The following is a 19490-nucleotide window of genomic DNA, read 5'->3' as shown; positions in this document are numbered from 1 at the left end:
TTCAGTTTTTAAAATAATATATCAGGGAAGTTGTATGATTAGGAGTTTGGGATTAAAATATACACACTGCTGCTGCTGCTGCTGCTAAGTCACTTCAGTCGTGTCCGACTCTGTGTGACCCCATGACAGAAGCCCACCAGGCTCCCCCGTCCCTGGGACTCTCCAGGCAAGAACACTGGAGTGGGTTGCCATTTCCTTCTCCAATGTGTGAAAGTGGAAAGTGAAAAGTGAAAGTGAAGTCGCTCAGTCGTGTCCGACCCTTAGCGACCCCACGGACTGCAGCCTACCAGTCTCCTCCATCCATGGGATTTTCTAGGCAATAGTACTGGAGTGGCTTGCCATTGCCTTCTCCGAATATACACACTACTATATATAAAATAGATAACCAATAAGGGCATACTGTGTAGCACAGGAAACTCTATCTTGTAATAATCTATAATGAAAGAGAATGTAAAAGGAGAAAAAAATATGTTTATATAAATATATATCTAAATCACTTTGCTATATACCTATAGCTAACACAACATTGTGAATAAACTGTATTTCAATAAAACGTTTTAAAAAGTAAAAAAATTAAAAGTTGAAAGGTATGAAAGACTACTTAATGCATGGTCTTTTTACTTTATTAATTTTTTTTGGAAATGAAATTAAGTAATTGGGCATCTATGGGGAACAAAGTAAGTAAATATTAAGTCAGTGCAAACGTAATTATGGTTTTAGACCGTGGATTTTAAATCATTATCACTAGACTCAAACACCTGTTTATTAATCAAAATAGGAACCGTTACAATCAAGCACATTTTTGCCAACGAGAAATAAGTTTGTTTATTCCTGTAGTGAAAAATCTGTGGTTTGGGATTTGACAAACTCTTGGAGAGCATTTTCTTCCTCCTGCTGGTTGTGGAAGTGTTTTTCCTGCAAAAAAGTTGTCAAGATGCTTGAAAAAGTGGTAGTCAGCTGGCGAGAGATCAGCTAAATGTGGCGCTGTTATGGAAAAGAGTTGGGTCCTTTCTATTGACCAATGCCGGCTGTAGGCATTGCAGTTTTTGGTGCATCTCATCACTTTGCTGAGCAGATTTCTCAGAGGTAATGGTTTCGCCGGGATTCAGAAAGCTGTAGTTGATCAGACTGACAGCAGACACCAAAGAGTGTCCCTGACCTTTGTTTGCTGCGAGTTTGGCTTTGGGAAGTGCTTTGGCGCTTCTATGTCCAACCACTGAGCTGGTCATTGCCAGTTGTCACATAAAATGCACTTTTTGTTACACATCACAATCTGATTTAGAAATGGTTCGTTGTTGAGTAGAATAAAAGATGACTATTCAAAATGACAATTCTTTTGATTTTCAGTCAGCTCATGAGGCACCCACTTATTGAGCTTTTTCATCTTTCCAATTTGCTTCAAATGTCAAATGACCGTAGAATGGGTGACATTGAGTTTTTCAGCAACTTCTTGTGTAGTTGTAATAGGATCAGTTTTGATGATTTCTTTCCATTGGTCCTTGTCAGCTTCCTATAGCCAGCCGCTGCGCTCCTCATCTAAGGCTCTCGTCTCCTTTGCAAAAGTTCTTGAATTACAACTGCACTGAATGTTTGTTAGCAGTTCCTGGGCCAAATACGTTGTTGATGTTGCGAGTTGTCTCCGCTGCTTTATGACCCATTTTGAACTCGAATAAGAAAATCGAATAAGAAAAAACTTGAATTTGCTTTTTTGTCCAACATTATTTCCCTAATCTCAAATAAATATAAAATGAACAGCAAGTACTGTCATTAGCATAAAACATAATGTGAGAAATTCATATTAAAATTATGTATGGCCACATTTATTTAATAATGTATTCCAGAGTCAAGTAGCAAATTTCAACTGTGCAAAACTGCAGTTACTTTGCACCAAGCTAATAGACACATGCAGGTAAAACTGAAGGTATCTTAGGGTAAGTGTAACACCACAATTGGGATGGAAGAAAAATGCATGCTATCTGTCCTACCCATGCTAAAGAAATCAGTAGACTCATCCTGTAATTCAAAGGAGTCTCCCTCCATTTGGGTGATGGTTATGTGTTTGGCGTTGTCCTTTACCAAGGGAAATAGTTATAGCTCTTTGGATTACCATTTAGAATTGTAAACGCTATTTATAATCCTTGACCAGTAGTCTAGTTCTTCCAAACTTCAGGAATAGGAAATAAAAATGAAGGTCAAGAGAAGGCCTGGACAAAATTAGAAGTGTGAATAATGAGTAATCAGCTTTTTCCATTAAAGATGGGAACTAGGGATGGAAGATCACAGTATTATGCTTTTACTTCTTCATTTTTTTCTCCCTTGAGTTTTGCTGGGACACGGGATAAGGCACCTCTGTCTCCTAGGTATCTCGGCCTTGTACACAGAGCAGTGAACATGGAATTTCAGAACGTTCCATTCCCAAAGCCTTTGAGGAAGAGTTTCTGTGTTAGTTGTTTCAGCCGCCAGTGTTGCATCATCAGAGTTAAGCAAGGCTGAGTTTTCTTCTCTAGGGCAGTGGAACGGCCCAAGCCCCAGAGGGCTTGCTAGGACAGACAAAGGATACATCTCCATGTCCCTCCCCTGTGTCCATTTGGTGGTAACAGGTTCATGAGCCTGAGAAATTCCCTCCTCTGATGGCACGGAACCCTCCTTGGAAATTTCTTCTCCAGACACTGCTGAGGCCTTAAGGGCTATGTTGGTTTGGGGAAAGGAGACAGTCAGCAGAGATGGACTTGGGAAGCAAACCACAGTACAGCAAAACAAAAACACAAAAGAAAATCCTTGTTTCTTTGTGACTTGAGCGTCACAGAATAAAGAGTAGGTTATTGAAGCAGGAACTGGGAACAACAGCTGCTAGAGAAGGTTAGGAGGTTTATAGTGGAATTGAGAGCGAGGAATTGGGGTGGCCAGGAAAGACCAGTATAATTTTGTTAAGCTTTTCAGACAGAGATAGAAATTTGAGTAATCTAATCGTTACCAGTGCAATTGCCAGAATCCTCTGAGGTGTGTCTTTAGTTGTTTTTACAAATTTCATTTTCTTATTTTCAATTTCTGCTTTGGATATCCAGCAGTGTTTTTCTGTACTTTGCACTGACATAATGCTGAGTTTTTAAAAATTAACTGATTGTACATGTAAGATATGTACTTAAGATATGGACTTCCTTGGGGGCTCAGACGGTAAAGCGTCTGCCTACAATGCCGGAGACCAGGGTTCAATCCCTGAGTCGAGAAGATCTCCTGGAGAAGGAAGTGGCAACCCACTCCAGTACTCTTGCCTGGAACAAGGAGGAACCTGGCAGGCTACAGTCCATAGGGTCACAAAGAGTCATACATGACTGAGCGACTTCACTTTCTTTTTCTCATGTAAGATATAGATAAATTATCAAACTGTCTTTCAGTGTGTCGTTGCTTTGTAACTTTTAAGTAATGGAGAGATGTTATTCACAAGTATCAAAATTAAGTAGTTTAATGTTAAAGTATCTGTAAAATAGATTCCCAAACTCGTGTTATAATTGCAAATTGTTTACTTAAATATAGCATCTCCGATTCAGTGTGATAACTTTCTTTTGATATACAGCCTGCTGTTTAACATGTTAGTACACATGAAACAGATTTTTGAACATAAAACATTTCTTTGTGATACTTTGTTGGTGGACAGATTAAACTTATTCACTCTTGGCTTCCAGGATTTAAGGTTTCTTTGATATGCTGACAAGGTGAACTCTTGCATACTTGTATGTAACATCAACCAATGTCTTTTAAAGGGCAAAAGTTTGATTTTTGCTGGGTGGTTAAGAATGCTACAGATCTATTTGTGGATCCAGTGAACTTAAGGATATCTTGGATCAAGAAACTGGGGGAGAAAGTAACATCAGGGTTTTCCTTCTCGGTAAAACATTCCTGCTCCAGGTCGGTGTTTGACTCATATATTTCATTGATAAAAGATGAGCCCAGGAAGTGAATGCATGGTTACTCAAGCATGAAAACATCACAGTCTTTTAAAGCTTTTACCATATCCAACCTATAGTAGTTTAAACCATGTAGATGTTTTATTTTTATCTACAAGCGAGGAAATATAAGGGCATTGACTGAACTCTTTTTTTATTTGTTTTGTTTTTCATTTGGGGCAGGGAAGTAGGGGAGCCTGTTTTTCTTAAAGGGTGGGGATCAGGCTTTTTTTTTTTTTTTTGATTGCTAAATAATGTCACCAGTAAAGAGTTAACCAGATTTCACTTGATTCACTCTGGCTTAGATGATGATGAGTAATGCGAGGTTGGTAACTGCAAATTGTTGTTTATAAGCAAACATGGCATTGTGCAAACAAGCAGGCCTGGTCTCCAACTGGTTTGATTTCATGGTGGTCAGCAGCTGATCTGTGTAACATACAACCTTTCTGCCTCTCTAAATGTCAGAAGAATGACTGTTTGTTTACCTTGCCTTCTTTGCAGCTGTTTACTCTGTAATGCATTTACCTCGACCTTGATTCCCAAAGAATGGCCCCTCTCTCCTCCCCAGCTCTGCTTACATTAGTCCTGCCCCTGGTGTCACCTATGAAATCTGTTGATTATTCCACCTGGTTAATGTTAAATTACTCTTGTAAGATGATGTGTTTGTTCATAAACACAAATGCTGGGCCCCTTGTTTACTGTACCCATGGTAGCAATCGTTATTAAACAAATATTGCTTTGTTTGCGGGTGTGAGCAGCAGTTTATCCTGCAAGGTCTGTTTTTAAAAACACACACACATTAAAAAAAAAAAACAACTTACATGCTAGAATTTTGATAAAGAAAAGGGGAACTTGTCCCTGGAATGTGGTTGAAACAGACTTAGGTTTGCTTTTCTTATCTTTTGCTTGGATGAAGGGGCTGGAGAGATTAGCGAGTTGTTTGGTTTTTCTAAGAGATTTCCTTAGTGTAATGATATCTATGCAGTTGTTTGCTTTTTTCAGAAGGGAGAGAGCTCTCCTGAAAGGCCACTAGCTCAGTAATAGAACATCAGATGACTAGAAAACTCTTTGTGGAACAAACAAGGACTTAGAAGGTCTAAGAGAAAAAGTCTAGTGCTATGAACAAGGCAGTCACCTTTGAAAGGTACAATCCTTGAATTTTGTCTTTTTATGTGTTGTGTCTTGTCCTGTGGGCTCCATATGGATTCTCTGTGACACCTATACTACAAGTTTGAAAAAAGAAGACTTTTATTTTAATATGTTCTGAATAATTCCCTGTACTATACAGACATCCTGAGAGGACAGCATACAATTAATATCAGTGATAATATTTTTAAAAACTAGTATTTTGATTCTCTGTTGCACTTACCTGCCTCACTTTAAAATGCATTTATGCTTATATCATCTCTTGTTAAGTAAAGCAGACCTTGTATCTCTATTCAGCTTGAGGTATCTGTAGGGGGTATATGTGTGACTCTTGGACACTGGCAACCACAACAGAAGCCTGTCCTTTGTTCTGTTTTGCAAACAGTAGAAAAACTCAGCTCACATCATCTTTGTTTTTGTTTTTTAAATTACTGTTTGTTGCTGTTTCTGACTTTGCCTTGTGTTTCAACACTGGGCAGGGCCTGCTAGCGTTTGCTGTAAATTATAAGGATATACCACACACTGGCTTGAGGGTGGAGGCTGAGGGGGTCATGACCTTCAAGAAATGGTGGTCTTTTATGTCAGCAAAAGCCTGCTAATCTTTTTGTGAGAGTAACTTTGGTAGGAGAAGGATATACATGCATAGGTGGAGTTTTTGAAGGATAAAATTAAATAATTGTCCATTTCACACAACAGAGAAATGCAAGCAACAGACTTCTGATGGCCTGCATTCACAAAGCTGCCATGATTGCTATGAACTTATTGTTCACTTTGGCCACCAGAGCGGTTAGGTGCTACAGGCGAAATGGGAGATACGTGAAGTGTGTCATCAAACACGCTGGTCATTAATTGCTGTAAGGTATCTGACTCCGTGTATATTCAGCTATATAAAATATGGAAATGAAAAAAATATATATTCTGACCTGGTTGTCGGTCACTTTATTCCATTAGACTCTTTCTGAGAATGCAGCAGTTTGAATGTTCAAATGATTAAAGTTCGGTAGGCTTTGTTAGTTCTCAAACTTAAAATCTGTTTTGTTCTATGAAAATGCATTTTAATTAAGTTCCCCAGAACACCTGGCTCTCCGTCATACCTTAAGCTTCAGAGGCTTCCTTGTGGCAAAGCAAACAACCTAGTCCTGAACTGGCAAGGCTCATTTTTGCTCTGTTTAATTATTTGAGCTTGTCTGGATTAATATGTCAGGGAGTGGGTATGGATTCTACTTTGTACTTCTGTCTCCTGGAGCGGCTTCTTACTTCTATACTTTGCTCACAGTTGCTATGATTACAGCACCTAAAATCTCATCTATGGGGAGAGAGAAGAAAAAAAAACAGTGGTCCCTGAACCTCTAGAAATATAAATTAGAGATCTGTAACATTTAAGAGGTTAGAATGTCGTTATCTGCCCTTCTTGATGTCTTCTTAATATAAAGAGTACAGTGTTCCAGAAGGTTTGGTTATGGCAAGTCACGAGACTGAGGCATCTATAGTTTCCCTGAAAAGTTTTGCTGCCCTGGAATTGAAGTTCAGAAATGCCTTTTCCTTGAAAGGCTGAAGTTCCTTGTCTTCACACGGAAAACCTGGTAGAAAAGGGAAATCATTTGTTGTTGTTGTTGTTAAGACCATCATTTTATTTCAGCCTTATTCTACTAACTCTCTTCCAAGTCATGAATTACAGGGAAAATAAAACATCCTGTTATTTACCATATCCATGCCTCTGAATTATCCTTATGTGTATTACATATTCACCATGGGTTTTGGTAGAGTCTTTTATCGGTTGATTATCTTTACATTTTCAGCAAACTGGGACAATCTTACTTCTGTGAAGACTTAAAATGATTTAATGGCTGAAGTTCTTTTCTGAATTTTAGAACTCCAAAACAGTTAGTCATTCCTGAGTACAGGAAGCAGAATATTTTAAAAGAAGCAACATAAAAGGTGGTGACTACAAGCCCTTGATCTCATTTGATTGAGAGATTGGACTTGAATTTTTCTGTTGTGTAATCGTTTAGTTAAAAATTCAGCAGTTATATATTGGATTCCTATTATGTGCAAGGCGTGTCTGAAAGTCAAATTGGAGATCAAGGAATTTTGTGCTTTTTAATTCTTATTAAACAAATGGAGATGGAGAGGTGCAGAAGGAAATCATTTTAATCGGAATGCTTCTTCTTCCATTTAATTGATAAATAAAGTGCTTCTAGTTTGATAAGTACAAAGTTCCTATTTCTTTTTCTCCTCTCCTTTGCACTATAAAGGTTAAGAGAGCCATATTATTACTGTTATTATAAATTTTACAGTATTATTGTTATTATTTCCTATTAACAATGAACAGAATTTTCATCTCAGGTTTCTCACCAACTGACCTCCATTCCTTGTTTCACCAAATCCCTGTTGTTAGGGATTCTGGCTCTCTAGATGCATCCACTGTATTGTTGCCTGAACCCATTCCTTTCGCACACCAAACCCTGTGTTTCCTGCATTCTTGAAGGCCAGAGAGAGGAATAACTCCTTTAATCCCCCAATGCCAGTGCTTCATAGGAGGGATGTTCCTGGAGCTTATTTATTTCTCCTCCCAGAGAGGCCCAGCCCATCACCTGCATAACATTCTCCATACTAACCTGGAACCAATGAAGATTACAGTTTTACCCTAGATGCTCCCATATGACTAAATAAGTCGCCACTTGGTTTTTTTTTAAGATGCTTTTGACCACTTCATTGCTCCTTAACTTTTTCTTCGTTAAGTACTACATGAAATTCCATATTTTTAAAGATAGATGTAGACACGTACAGTGCATGATAAAGTTGATAATACATAAATCATTTTTAACAACAGGTAATATGCATAATTTATGGTGTTACAGTGCTATCTTTTTGATATTTATGATGGATAATGCTCAATTTTTGCCCTCATATTACTGCTTTAAATTATACCACGAGAAAATTAATGAGAAAGTAGATTTATGGGTTTCATTTGTTTGTCAATTCGGAAATTAATTGGGTGTTAATTTTAGCCGTCCCTCATCAGACCAGGACTTCAGTCTGTATGCATTACTTTGTATTCATTGTGGCTTACTTCCCATTTACTGTGGGTCACTAGCTTTGCATACATTAAAATAGCCCTCCGGCTCATTCCCTTGATTACTTTTTGAACTGCCATGCATTAGAAAATTTACGCCTTTCTGTTATAATTATGAAAATTTGGTTTTGGGAGATGGTGCCTTCACAGCATAGTTAGCACTCTGACTTCTCTACCTTAACTTGGCTCTTGGATGGTTGTTCATGAAATGGGACTGCTGCTAGTGGGGTCAGTGGACGGACAGAAGTGTGTCTAAAGGGTTCAAAGACAGTTTGTGGAAGTGCTCTCAGAGGAGAAAATAACCAGCTGTGTGGTCAGTCTGTTTCTCCTGATCTTCCTCCTCCCCTTCTTTTATCTTTGAGAGTATGCTATGAGACTGCCAGTTGTAGACAGTCATTCAGCAAGTACCTTGGAGCCAGTTGTGGCCCTTCCATCCTGCCCTTTCTTCACCCGCTTCCTGTAATACGCCCCACTGGCCCTGTATCTCCTCACTGCCACCTGCCCCAGTAGCCTCCTTCCAGGTAAAGGGTGAAGGATCAGGAAGCTTGTGTCTCTCTCTGGGAACTGTAGACCCCTCTTCTACACGGAGGCCCTAACTTCCATCTAGATGCTTTTGGTGTTTGATTCCCTGATGAATGAGAGGAAGTGAGAGTACCAGGCGGGTTAGTTTCCCAGGTCACTCCATTGAACTGCGATGGGTGGGAAATAAGTTCCCCTTAGCCACACCTTTCCGGAGAAGGCAATGGCAAGCCACTCCAGTACTATTGCCTAGAAAATCCCATGGATGGAGGAGCCTGGTAGGCTGCAGTCCGTGGGGTCGCTAAGGGTCGGACACGACTGAGCGACTTCACTTTCACTTTTCACTTTCCACTTTCACACATTGGAGAAGGAAATGGCAACCCACTCCAGTGTTCTTGCCTGGAGAATCCCAGGGACGGGGGAGCCTGGTGGGCTTCCGTCTATGGGGTCACACAGAATCGGACACGACTGAAGTGACTTAGCAGCAGCAGCAGCCACACCTTTAAACTCCTTGGTGTGTATAGTGTGGTGAGGTAAATCCTTCACACATTTAAAGGGGATAGTTCATTTATCTAATGAGACCCGAAAGTGTGTGCTGGTTTTATTTCTTAATACAGTCAGGTATTATTTCTTCTTTCCTGAACCATGTGGAAATGATTGTTAAGGATTTTGAATCTTCATGCTGCAACGTGAGGATTTTAAAGAGTACTTCTTTCGAAGAAGAACTAGGCTGACTGACTCTCTTAACTCGTCTGCAAACCCTGTGCGGAGTCTCACTGATAATGGGGTCACAGCCACATGATCGAGATTTCGAAAATACAGACATACCCTCTTTGTATTGCACTTCACTTTACTGTGCTTCACAGACTCTGCATTTTCCTTTTTAAATTGGTGGCTTTTGGCAACCCTGTATCCACCAAGTCTGTCAGCCCCATTTTTTTCCAGTAGATTTTACTCACTTTGTGTTTTGGTATCACAAATTTGTCATTCTTACTGTATTTCAAATTTTAAAAATTATTACTGTACTTATTAGAGTGCTCTGTAATCAGTGGTTTTTTATATGACTATTGCAATAAAGATTACAACTTCTTGAGGGTTCAGATGGTGGTTAGCATTTTTCAGCAATAAAGGTTTTTAATTAAAGTATTTTTATTAACAGAATACTTTTTTTTCAGGCACAATGCTATTGCACACTTAATACACTACAATAGAGTAGAAACGTAACTTTTCTATGCACTGAGAAACCAAAAAATGTGTGTGACTCACTTTATTGTGCTATTTGCTTTATTAAGATATTCATTTTTCTGCCATAGTCTGGAACCAGACCTGCAGTGTCTCTGAGGTCTGCTTGTGCACTCACGTAACCTCTCCATTTGTAGAGTTCTCCTAGTCCTCCTTCCCTCCATCACTTCCTTCGTTTCACCTTTCCATCCTTCCTTTTTTTTTTTTTCAAAGCCTCTCTTGTCTCTTCAAAGTGCATACCATTTTCCTTCCTTCCTCACACATGAATGAACAATGAGAAAGCGGGTATTTGAGGGGGGTGTGGAAAAGGGAAGGGATGGAGTGGGAGAAGGACTGTGTAATCACTTAATCATTTTCCTAAAAAGTGATCTTGCAGTTAACTTTTCTTCTTCTCTCCCCATAGACATATAAATATATTTTACAAAACTATGTTTAGTTTAATTTACACATCCTTTCATGAACAGACCAAGTTCTTTAAGGACATTTATTCTGCTTCATATAAATAATTGATCAGCCAAGTTAATTTACTTCTGCCTGACTTGGTCAACCTTAATTAACTGCCCTGGAATCAAGACTGAACTTTTTGTTAGCTTAAAATCTTTCACAAGCATGATAACAAGGGTTTTATTTTCCTTAAATTTTCAGCATCAACACTGTAACCAAGGAAATAATCATAATAAGAAAGCATTGCTTTCATTTACTATAAATACATTGGCCTGGACATTATGAATTTTCCAGAATACTTCCAGAGAGCAGCTCTATTGGCAACGACAATAAATAAGCACACTAAACTCAGTTCTTATTCCTCCTACAAGTCGCTCCAGCACAAAAATCGATCTTTTGAAATCAGTAGCACTGTCATGTTTCCAAGTAAGATGAGAAGCAGGCCATTTTGGCTTTCGTAAGCTTTCCGGCATCTGTGCGACTGTAGCATCAGCTTTTGTGCAGTTATGTTGAATGGATCATATGTGATTTAAACATGCCCAGCTCCTTCAGAGAAGTCAGAGAAGGCTGGAGGAGGTTTGGCTTTTGTTTTTTGAGAAAGGACTTGTTAGGTGGTATGGCATGGCCATGACCTTCAGGTGCCATGCCTTTCCTGTTTAGGCTCTTTGGATGATTGCGTGTCCTTTCTTGTTTTCAGTTTGTCATGGAGCAAAGCAGACCATTGGTTCTAGGACGTCCCAGAGGGAGGCAGAGGTCACACACACTAGGTGCTGTGAGAAGCACCCAAGAAGAGAGCTCAGCAGTCTAAGCCAGAGAACAGAGATACCTCTCTGTGACTTGCTTTAGTTGAGTCTAAAATTGTAAAACTCAGTAGAAAAACCTCAAGTACAGTGGTGACACCTTTAGCTTTGTACTTCACGTGTTTTTTCCTTGTCTACCTGCCACCTTCATCATTGTCTTTTTGGGTTTTGACTCCATTTTCTTTGTGTAGATGTCCTAATTCACTACCTAGTGCAGGACTTTGCAAATTGAAAATTTGCTTGTCCTTTATGGAATGGACAAGTTCATGTCTGCCTAACTTGCTGAGGTTTAGTTTTCTTATATGTAAAATGGGAATAGCCTTTTCTCCCTCATAGAATACTTCTGTGTTTGAAAAGTACATCAGAGGGCTTTATAGTTTGTGCATATGATACAAATAGGAAAGCCTTATTAAATGGCTTGAAACGTTCCATAGAAAGAAAAAGCTGCCAGCCCAGATATTGTTAGAAACATTCTTAGACATCGACACTCCTCATTTTTTCACATGTGCTTTTCAAAAAACCTGTTTTCTCCTGATTGGTGTGGGAGATTATAGCAAAATTTAAATCTTCCAACCAACATACTACTGTTAGCACTTGACTAATTAAGGACATCCTCGGACCAAAATAATCCTTTATGCAATTTCGATCCCAAAGCCTGCACTCTCACAAACCTGGTCCCCAAGCCAAGCTGCTTGGCTTGATGCCTGTGAAACTTGTGCTGGAGGACTTGGCAGTCTTCTGTGGAACTGCATGGAGCAAACCTTCTCATCAGATTGTGTGTTGGATATTATTCTGACTCCACCCACCACGATGTTGTCAAACCCAGGAAGAGGGAGCTGGGTCAGTCTCTTTGACACTTGTCTTCAGATCTGGGAGCCCAATGGTCAACGTGACTTGAAAGCAGTATTTTACCTGTAGTGCTGCTTCCTAAGGACAGGCTATTTGGCTAAATATGTCCCATTCTGAGGGCAGGTATAGAGTTTAGGTATAGACAAAAACATTGTCCTTGTGGAGTGGGAAACCCCTGATATGGACAGGCTTTCTGGAAGGTTAAAAACATTTTTTTCTTTTTTTGTTTAGATATGCTTGTGACATATCCTAAAACCTAAATGGGTTTCCTTGCTTAGTACTAAAACAACTATTTCCTTAAACACTTTTTTTTTTCTTAGCTTCTGTACATGTGGGAAAGTTTATGACAGAAACTAAAATGTTGGGGGGCAAAAAAATACCTATATTTCAGAAATTTGGTGGTTTTTTTTAATGATGAACTAGATACTTGCTTTGCCTGGTCCTTGCATCTTAAAGTTTTAGTTCTTTTTTGGTAGATTCTTCACTCTGCAGACAGTAAGATATGAATGCAATTTTTAAAGGACTATAATCACTCAAATATGTGATCTAAAGAGACAAGAGTGAATCAGCTGTTGTGTCTGAGTTTGTTTTCCACCTGTTAACAAAAAATGCCATGCTTAATCCAGTTCAGAATTGGATTAACTTTAATGTGTGTGTGTGTGTGTGTCTTCTAGGTTTATGAAATTTGTCATTGCTTTGGATTATACTATCCACGGAAAGGAAAAAAGATATGGATTTTTCTGGTTTTAAGTTTTCCAGTTGTTTTTGTGTGAGTATAGAACAGACTTAAACCAGTGTCTTACAGGAAGACGACCTCCTATAAAGATACCCAGAGTGTTTACAATTGCACGTTGTTGTCACATGTTTCATCTGTGGGGCAGAAATCTGTAACACTTTGTGTACATGTGTCATCCATGATTTGAATCAATTTGTGTAAAAGTTTTCTGCCCTTTTATCTAAGATTGGTATTTCCCAGTTGTCTTAATTATTTGGGCATTCCTTAGCTTGGATGTTTGAATTACCATCTCTCTTTAGTGATTTTTGTTTGTGTCTGGCCTCTCAGCCTGGAGTGTGACCCTAAAATGTTCATTGTTTGGCCCTTTCTTTACCTCAGCTTTAAGGAAACACAGAGCTAAAAGCTCTGACGTCAGACTGAATTTGTCTTAAGCGGTCACCCTGCCCCCCGATCCACAGCTTCACTCTCTGAGGTTTGTTTTCCTCAGTCTGAAAATATTAAATGGAAAATTCCAGAAATAAGCAATTCTTAAGTTTTAGATTCAACACCATGCTCGTCGAGATGACATCTCACCATCCTGCTCCGATTTCCCCAGGACTGGAATCATCCTTTTGCCCAGTGTTTCCCACCCATTTTTCATTCAGGAGCCATCTCAGTTGTGTCCAGGTATCCCAGGGCTCGTGTTCAAGTGTGTGCAAGACTGGTGATGCTGGCACTTCGGATGTGCCGAAGAGGAGCCATAAAGTGCTTCCTTTATGTGAAAAAGTGAAAGTTCTCAGTAAGGAAAGAAAAAATCAGGTGGTGAAGAACCAATCTTCTATCCATGAATTTGTGATGAAGAAATAAGAAGGGCATACTAGTTTTGCTCTTACACTTTGAACAACAGAAGTTGTGATCATAGTGTCTGAAAAGATCCCACTCGCGATCTTGCGATGTATCCGCTGTGGATAAAGGGGGTATTGCTATAATGATCCTTTATGCAATCCTTTATATATATCTTTTAAAAATTTTTTGATGTTTAGTACTTTCAAATTTGGGCTTCCCTTGTGGCTCAGCTGGTAAAGAATCTGCCTGCAATGTGGGAGACCTGGGTTTGATCCCTGGGTTGGGAAGATCCCCTGGAGAAGGGAAAGGCTACCCACGCCAGTATTCTGGCCTGGAGAATTCCATGGACTTGTATAGTCCATGGGGTTGCAAAGAGTTGGACATGACTGAGCAACTTGCACTTTACACTTTCAAATTCAGAACTTTTTTTTTTTTTTAATCTGCCTAGGCAACATTTTTTCCAAAATAAACATAAGAGGGCCTAGACCTTTCACACCTTAAACCAGACCAGACGTTAGGAATTCAGTATGAGAATCACGTAACTCTGAATGGGACTTCTCAGGACAATTTTAATCATAAGACAAAGACAAGAGTCAATTTATTTAGCCTCTGAAAAGTTATGACTTCCCCCTCCGTCTCTCAAAGTAGCCTATCTTATTGGAATGGCCAGTTTTAAAAAGTTCCAGTACTTGAATGACTCCAGGGAGTGTGAATCTTTACAGCGCTTTTGGGGTTTTGACTGTAAGGGTTTTAGCATGAATTAATACCTCAGGGGGCCTCTTGCTAAGGTGCGTTATCTCCTGATAGACTGCATTTGGAAAATACTTCTCTAAGATGGTAATACATCATACAGAGCCTATACATACTAAAATTAAATGTTACACCTAATACACTGAATGAGATGACTTACTGGTTTTTGAGCAAAACATCCAGATATAATCACAAGAATTTACCCATAAATTCTAAGTTCATCTGACAGTGTTTTTGTTTTTGTTTTTGTTTTCCTGAGGAAAAAGATGGCATACATAGAACAATACTACTAAAAGTTGAATTTGCTTTTCTTTTAAAGTTTTTAATTAATTTCTGTTTTCTATTAGCGTATAGTTGTTTCACAATGTTATGTTAGTTTCAGGTGTACAGCAAAGGATTCCCTTGTACACATACATATATCTGTGCTTTTTCAGATTGTTTTCCCATAGAAGCTATTAGAGAGTATTGGTAGAGTTCCCTGTGCTATACAGTGTGGGTCCTTTAAAACTTGAATTTGGACCAACAGTTCCATTTTCAGAAACTAGACTATTGGACCACTAATAAGGGATAAGTTGAGTGAAAGAAAATGACAACTGTTTACAGATTTTGGCAACATTGAAGGCAGGGCCCTTCTCCTTATGTACAACAACTGTGCTAACAGCTGCTTTTTTCTTTCTCCTTGGCTCCCTCCTGCAAATCAGGTTTTTGAGTCATGATGCAAGAATCTGGGACTGAGACAAAAAGTAACGGTTCAGCCATCCAGAATGGGTCTAGCGGCGGCAACCACTTATTAGAGTGCGGCAGTCTTCGGGAAGGGCGGTCCAACGGGGAGACGCCGGCCGTGGACGTGGGGACGGCCGATCTGGCCCATGTGCAGCAGCAGCAGCAGGTACCGTGCGCTGGAGGCGGGCTGTGGAGGGAGGTGGGTGCAGATGCTGCTGTTTCACCGCACGCTTGACCAGTGTGAGCGTCTGATACTCACCTGGCTCTCTGACTGTACGCAGCATCTTTTAAGCCACTAGTGCGCCAGGGCCCCAGCCATTGGCTTTAAGAAACAAATTCTCAAGCTTTTGTCATTTCAGTCTTAGGAGGCCCCTCTGTCTTGGGGAATGGTTGTTGAAAGTGAGATTGGGTGGACCTCTGGCCACTTCTGTGGAGCCCCTAATATGCCAGCCTAAAGTTTAACTACTTGGAATAAAACGAATCTCTGGAGAAATGGTTCCTAATGCTTGATTAAAAAGAAAAAAACAAATGATAAACAGACTTATTAAGCCTTAGGAAGAAGGAAACAAATAAGGGTCAAGGATACAGGAGAAACAAGGGCTATAAGCAAGAAAAGTAGGTGAAACAGGAGAGTAGCAGTAAGGAGAAATACCCAAGCAAAATTGGGTAGATAACAAGACATCAATAATGCAGGAGAGTTTAGGGAGATAGGCCACTTGCAAATGTTTCTTATATCCATACAGCAGTTGGTATGTGACTAAATCTTATTACTGTTTTAAAGTATCTCTTTTTGGTGGCTACCCCAAATGATCACGAGTTGGGACATACCCATTCTTGTTGTGACTAAATCTTATTACTGTTTTAAAGTATCTCTTTTTGGTGGCTACCCCAAATGATCACGAGTTGGGACATACCCGTTCTTGTTATATCCTTTGTAGGCATTTATATGGGTAACTGTGATTGACTGGTAAAATATTTACAAATGGTAAAGGGCGTGACAAGGTGAATGTTGCTGGTTGGCCAAAGTGTTGATGCAAATTCAAGTAAGTAAATAGCATTTGCTTGAAGATAAGCATTGTTTTCACAGCCTCTCTTGGAATTAGGAAATAGTGTACATTTTTGTTAATAATCATGAATGATTTTTGTTCCATTTTAGTGTTTGATTCATTTATCAAATACAAAGTAATTTGGAAAAAAGGTGAAAAAAGAATGGTAAATCTTTGACCCTTTCTGAATGAAACACATTGTTGGGGGTTGGGGGAAAGAAGGAAAAATGTAAACTTTTTCTCAAACCATTTTCTTGGAATCTATAGCAGAGAAACTAAGTCAGTCCCTTCCTGGTTTAGGGATATAGCATCTGACGGTCTCTAAAACATGTATTAATTTCTCCTTTCTAAGAATTTTTACCAGTAAGGAATCATTAGCTTGTTAGTCTGTCAGAAACCATTGGAACCAGCTTGAGACAGTGGAATCTATAGGGAAAAAATAGAAAAGAGAGAAAGAGACTTGGAGTGATTGGATCTGTCTTTTAGTGGCAACTCAAATTCAATAGTGTCTGCTTCCTGGGCATCAGATCAGCTGGGATTTATGATATGGACTGTGTGTAAACTTGGGGTATTTGCAGTAGTGCAAATGGCCAAATCCTAACCAGTGACATTGGTGAGAAGACCTGTCAGTGGTAGAAAGGGATCCATGTATTTGTGTGTGTATTTGTTCGTGTGATATTCTCAGATATTTGTGGTTATATTGGAAATATGTTGGAATTTGGTTTGCCATTTTCTGTGCCCTTACCAAACAGAGGCCAGGATCAACTGTTTCTTTATGGAGCAGTTGAAGTGGGGCTGTTGACTGATGTGATATACGTGAGTGCATGCTGAGTCACTTCAGTTGTGTCTGACTCTTTGTGACCCCGTGGCCTGATGTGGTATGAACACAGAGTAATTAGTATTTAGAGCATGTCAATGGATAAATGGGAAATTAACATCTTCTGATTTTTATTTAAAAATCTGAAAATCATCCACTATCTCAAAGTCATAAGCCAGCCAAAAACTTTACTTTTATGCCACACACACACAGACACACACATACACACCCCTCCCTCCCTACCCCACTAACAGCAACCACAAGTTGACCGCACAGAAGAAGGTAATATACATTCATTTTTTAAAAAATTAGTTTATTTTTTAATTGGAAGATTATTGCTTTACAGCGTTGTATTGGTTTCTGCCGTACAGCAGCATGATGCAGTTATAACTCTAAGCATATCCCCTCCCTCGAGTCTCTGCCTCCCACCTTCAGCCCATCCCACCCCTCTCGGTCATCACAGAGCACCAGACTGGGCTTCCTGTGTTATATGGCAGCCTCCCACTAGCTTCTGTTTTACACATGATAGCGCATATAGGTCAGTGCTGCTTTCTCAGTTCGTCCCACCCTGTCTCTCTTCTGATGTCTCCTGCTCTGCAAATAGGTTCATCGGTACCATTTTTTAAATACCATATATATACATTAATGTACAATATTTGTTTTTCTCCTTCTGAATTATTTTGCACACGTATATGTACATTTTAACAGCATCTTCCTTGAAAACCATCAGCCGCAAAATTAGTTATTAATGTCTCCCCTCTTTTATCTTGGCTCTGACCACTTTTTAGGGAATATGTTGTTTGGGTAATTGATATACAGGTCAATACCTTTTGATTGTACTTCAGAGTGCTTTTAACATTTTTATAACAATTTTATTTCTAATTGCCTCTGATATGTTTTGGGAAGGAAGAAAGCAGTTGGGTCTATCATTGTGCCTGAAACTCCATATATTGTGGTTGGCAGGCCTTTTGAGTCTTTTAAAATAAAACAACTGACAGCTGTGTGACTTCCTTAAGTGTACGATGAGGCGCTTAACAGGTTGTTAGGGAGAAAGAAAATCTGTAGATGAAATAAGGGAAAAAAAAGGATTCAGAAAGTTTTATGGGAGTCGTATTATCAGTTTTCTTCCAGACTGAAACTGCAACAGTTAAACAGTTTGTAGTTATCTGAACGTCAACGAGATGGACATGGGTTGTTTTCGTCATTTTTATTCTACAGGTTTTTACTTGAAGTGAGAATACCAGCAGTGAGAAAATCACAGCCATGCTGAATTCATTACTGCGGTAGTCACACAAAACCACGGATAAAATTTCAATAACTGCAGGCCACAGTTGAGTAAACAGTTGCACTGAAATTTAATTCCTGTTGACTTTTCCCCCATTCCTCGCCAGGGGCACATTCTGATTCTGTAGTACAAAGACAACAGGGGTTACAGCTTTGATTAATGTAGGACACTGGAAGAGAATTAGAACTGTAAAATATGTTAGAAGTCCATGGAACAAAAAGATCTGGCTTAAAAGGCTTGGTATAAAAATGAGTTAATTATGCTGTGTATGAAACTGAATGTTCTAGGATTTTCCAGTTGCTCCAGTGCAATCATTGACAGTATAGGGAGAATTTTTACCTAGTGCCAAGATTTAAAATAAATAAATGCAAGCCTTTCCACCTTTGATCCATGTTACCAAAGATAATTACGAATGAGAACAAGTGCCCTTTCAGAATGGAGAGCTTTCACGAAGATTCTCTGTGGAGTGAGTGGCTTCTCTTCTGGGTTTGGTCTGTAGATTGGCTAAATTGGGTCCAGACAGAATTGCTTTTGCTGTCTTTTAATTATGTTGTTGACAACCTAGAGAAATGGGGGAAATCTGGCTTTTCCATTTTCTCTTGAAAAATCTGATCTGGTAACCATGGGCAGTATTCCTTCAAGGGTAACCGTTGTTGGGAGATGAATTGTTACCAAGCCAAGGAGCCCATAGCCCTACAGTTGGCCTGAGTGCCCACCCAGTACCTCGGTTGATTTGTGCCCTCTAGGCAGTGGAGTTGGTGATTCTGGTCTGGACGTTGCCATCATCACTCAGAAGCCATCAGCCAAGGAGAGGGGCTACCATTAGCTGGAGAAGCCCACCCACACACTCACAAACTGGCTCCCTTCCTTAAAACTAAATGTATTATTCTGTAATGCTTCAACTCTCCTTATATCTGGACCATGAAACTATTATAACAATAGTTTTCTAATAATATAATTTGATAGAGTTTCTGAACATTTTCTTTTAGCTCTTGAATAATTCTTTACCCAATCCCATCACTGCTTTTTATTTCCTATTATGCCTGCCCCATTTCCAGGTCTGTAAAAGTTCTCTACTGGATATTGACTACTCCATTATGAAACTCAGCAACAAATACTATTACCAGTTACTAAAGTTTTTTTTTTTTTCCCTTAAAGGAAGGATTTTAAAATGTCCAGAGCAATTTCACAAACTGTGTGGATTAATGCATTTTAAAAGTCTTGAATTTTAGAAAGCAGAATTTTATTTCCATATTGCTGCAAATGAGAGCTTTTTCAGATAAGCATA

At 39.3% G+C, this 19490-nt stretch overlaps 1 protein-coding gene across 6 annotated transcripts in view; it reads left to right on the top strand.

Annotated features, from left to right (window-relative positions):
- The window catches only part of FOXP1 (forkhead box P1), a 401475-nt gene that overhangs the window by 141785 nt on the left and 240200 nt on the right, over nt 1-19490 (top strand). For all 6 annotated transcript variants that reach the window (XM_055414316.2, XM_055414317.2, XM_055414313.2 and 3 more), the window contains one exon: nt 15033-15220. In XM_055414316.2, coding sequence (XP_055270291.1) covers nt 15044-15220 — 177 coding nt within the window. In that variant the 5' untranslated portion in view covers nt 15033-15043. The remainder of the gene's footprint in view (nt 1-15032; nt 15221-19490) is intronic.

This window comes from Moschus berezovskii, chromosome 24 (assembly GCF_049115385.1).
Source record: "Moschus berezovskii isolate FMDL1 chromosome 24, NW_MosBer_1.0, whole genome shotgun sequence".
NCBI lineage: Eukaryota > Metazoa > Chordata > Mammalia > Artiodactyla > Moschidae > Moschus > Moschus berezovskii.
Note: the sequence above shows the minus strand (reverse complement) of the source record. Positions and strands in the feature narration are given on the sequence as shown.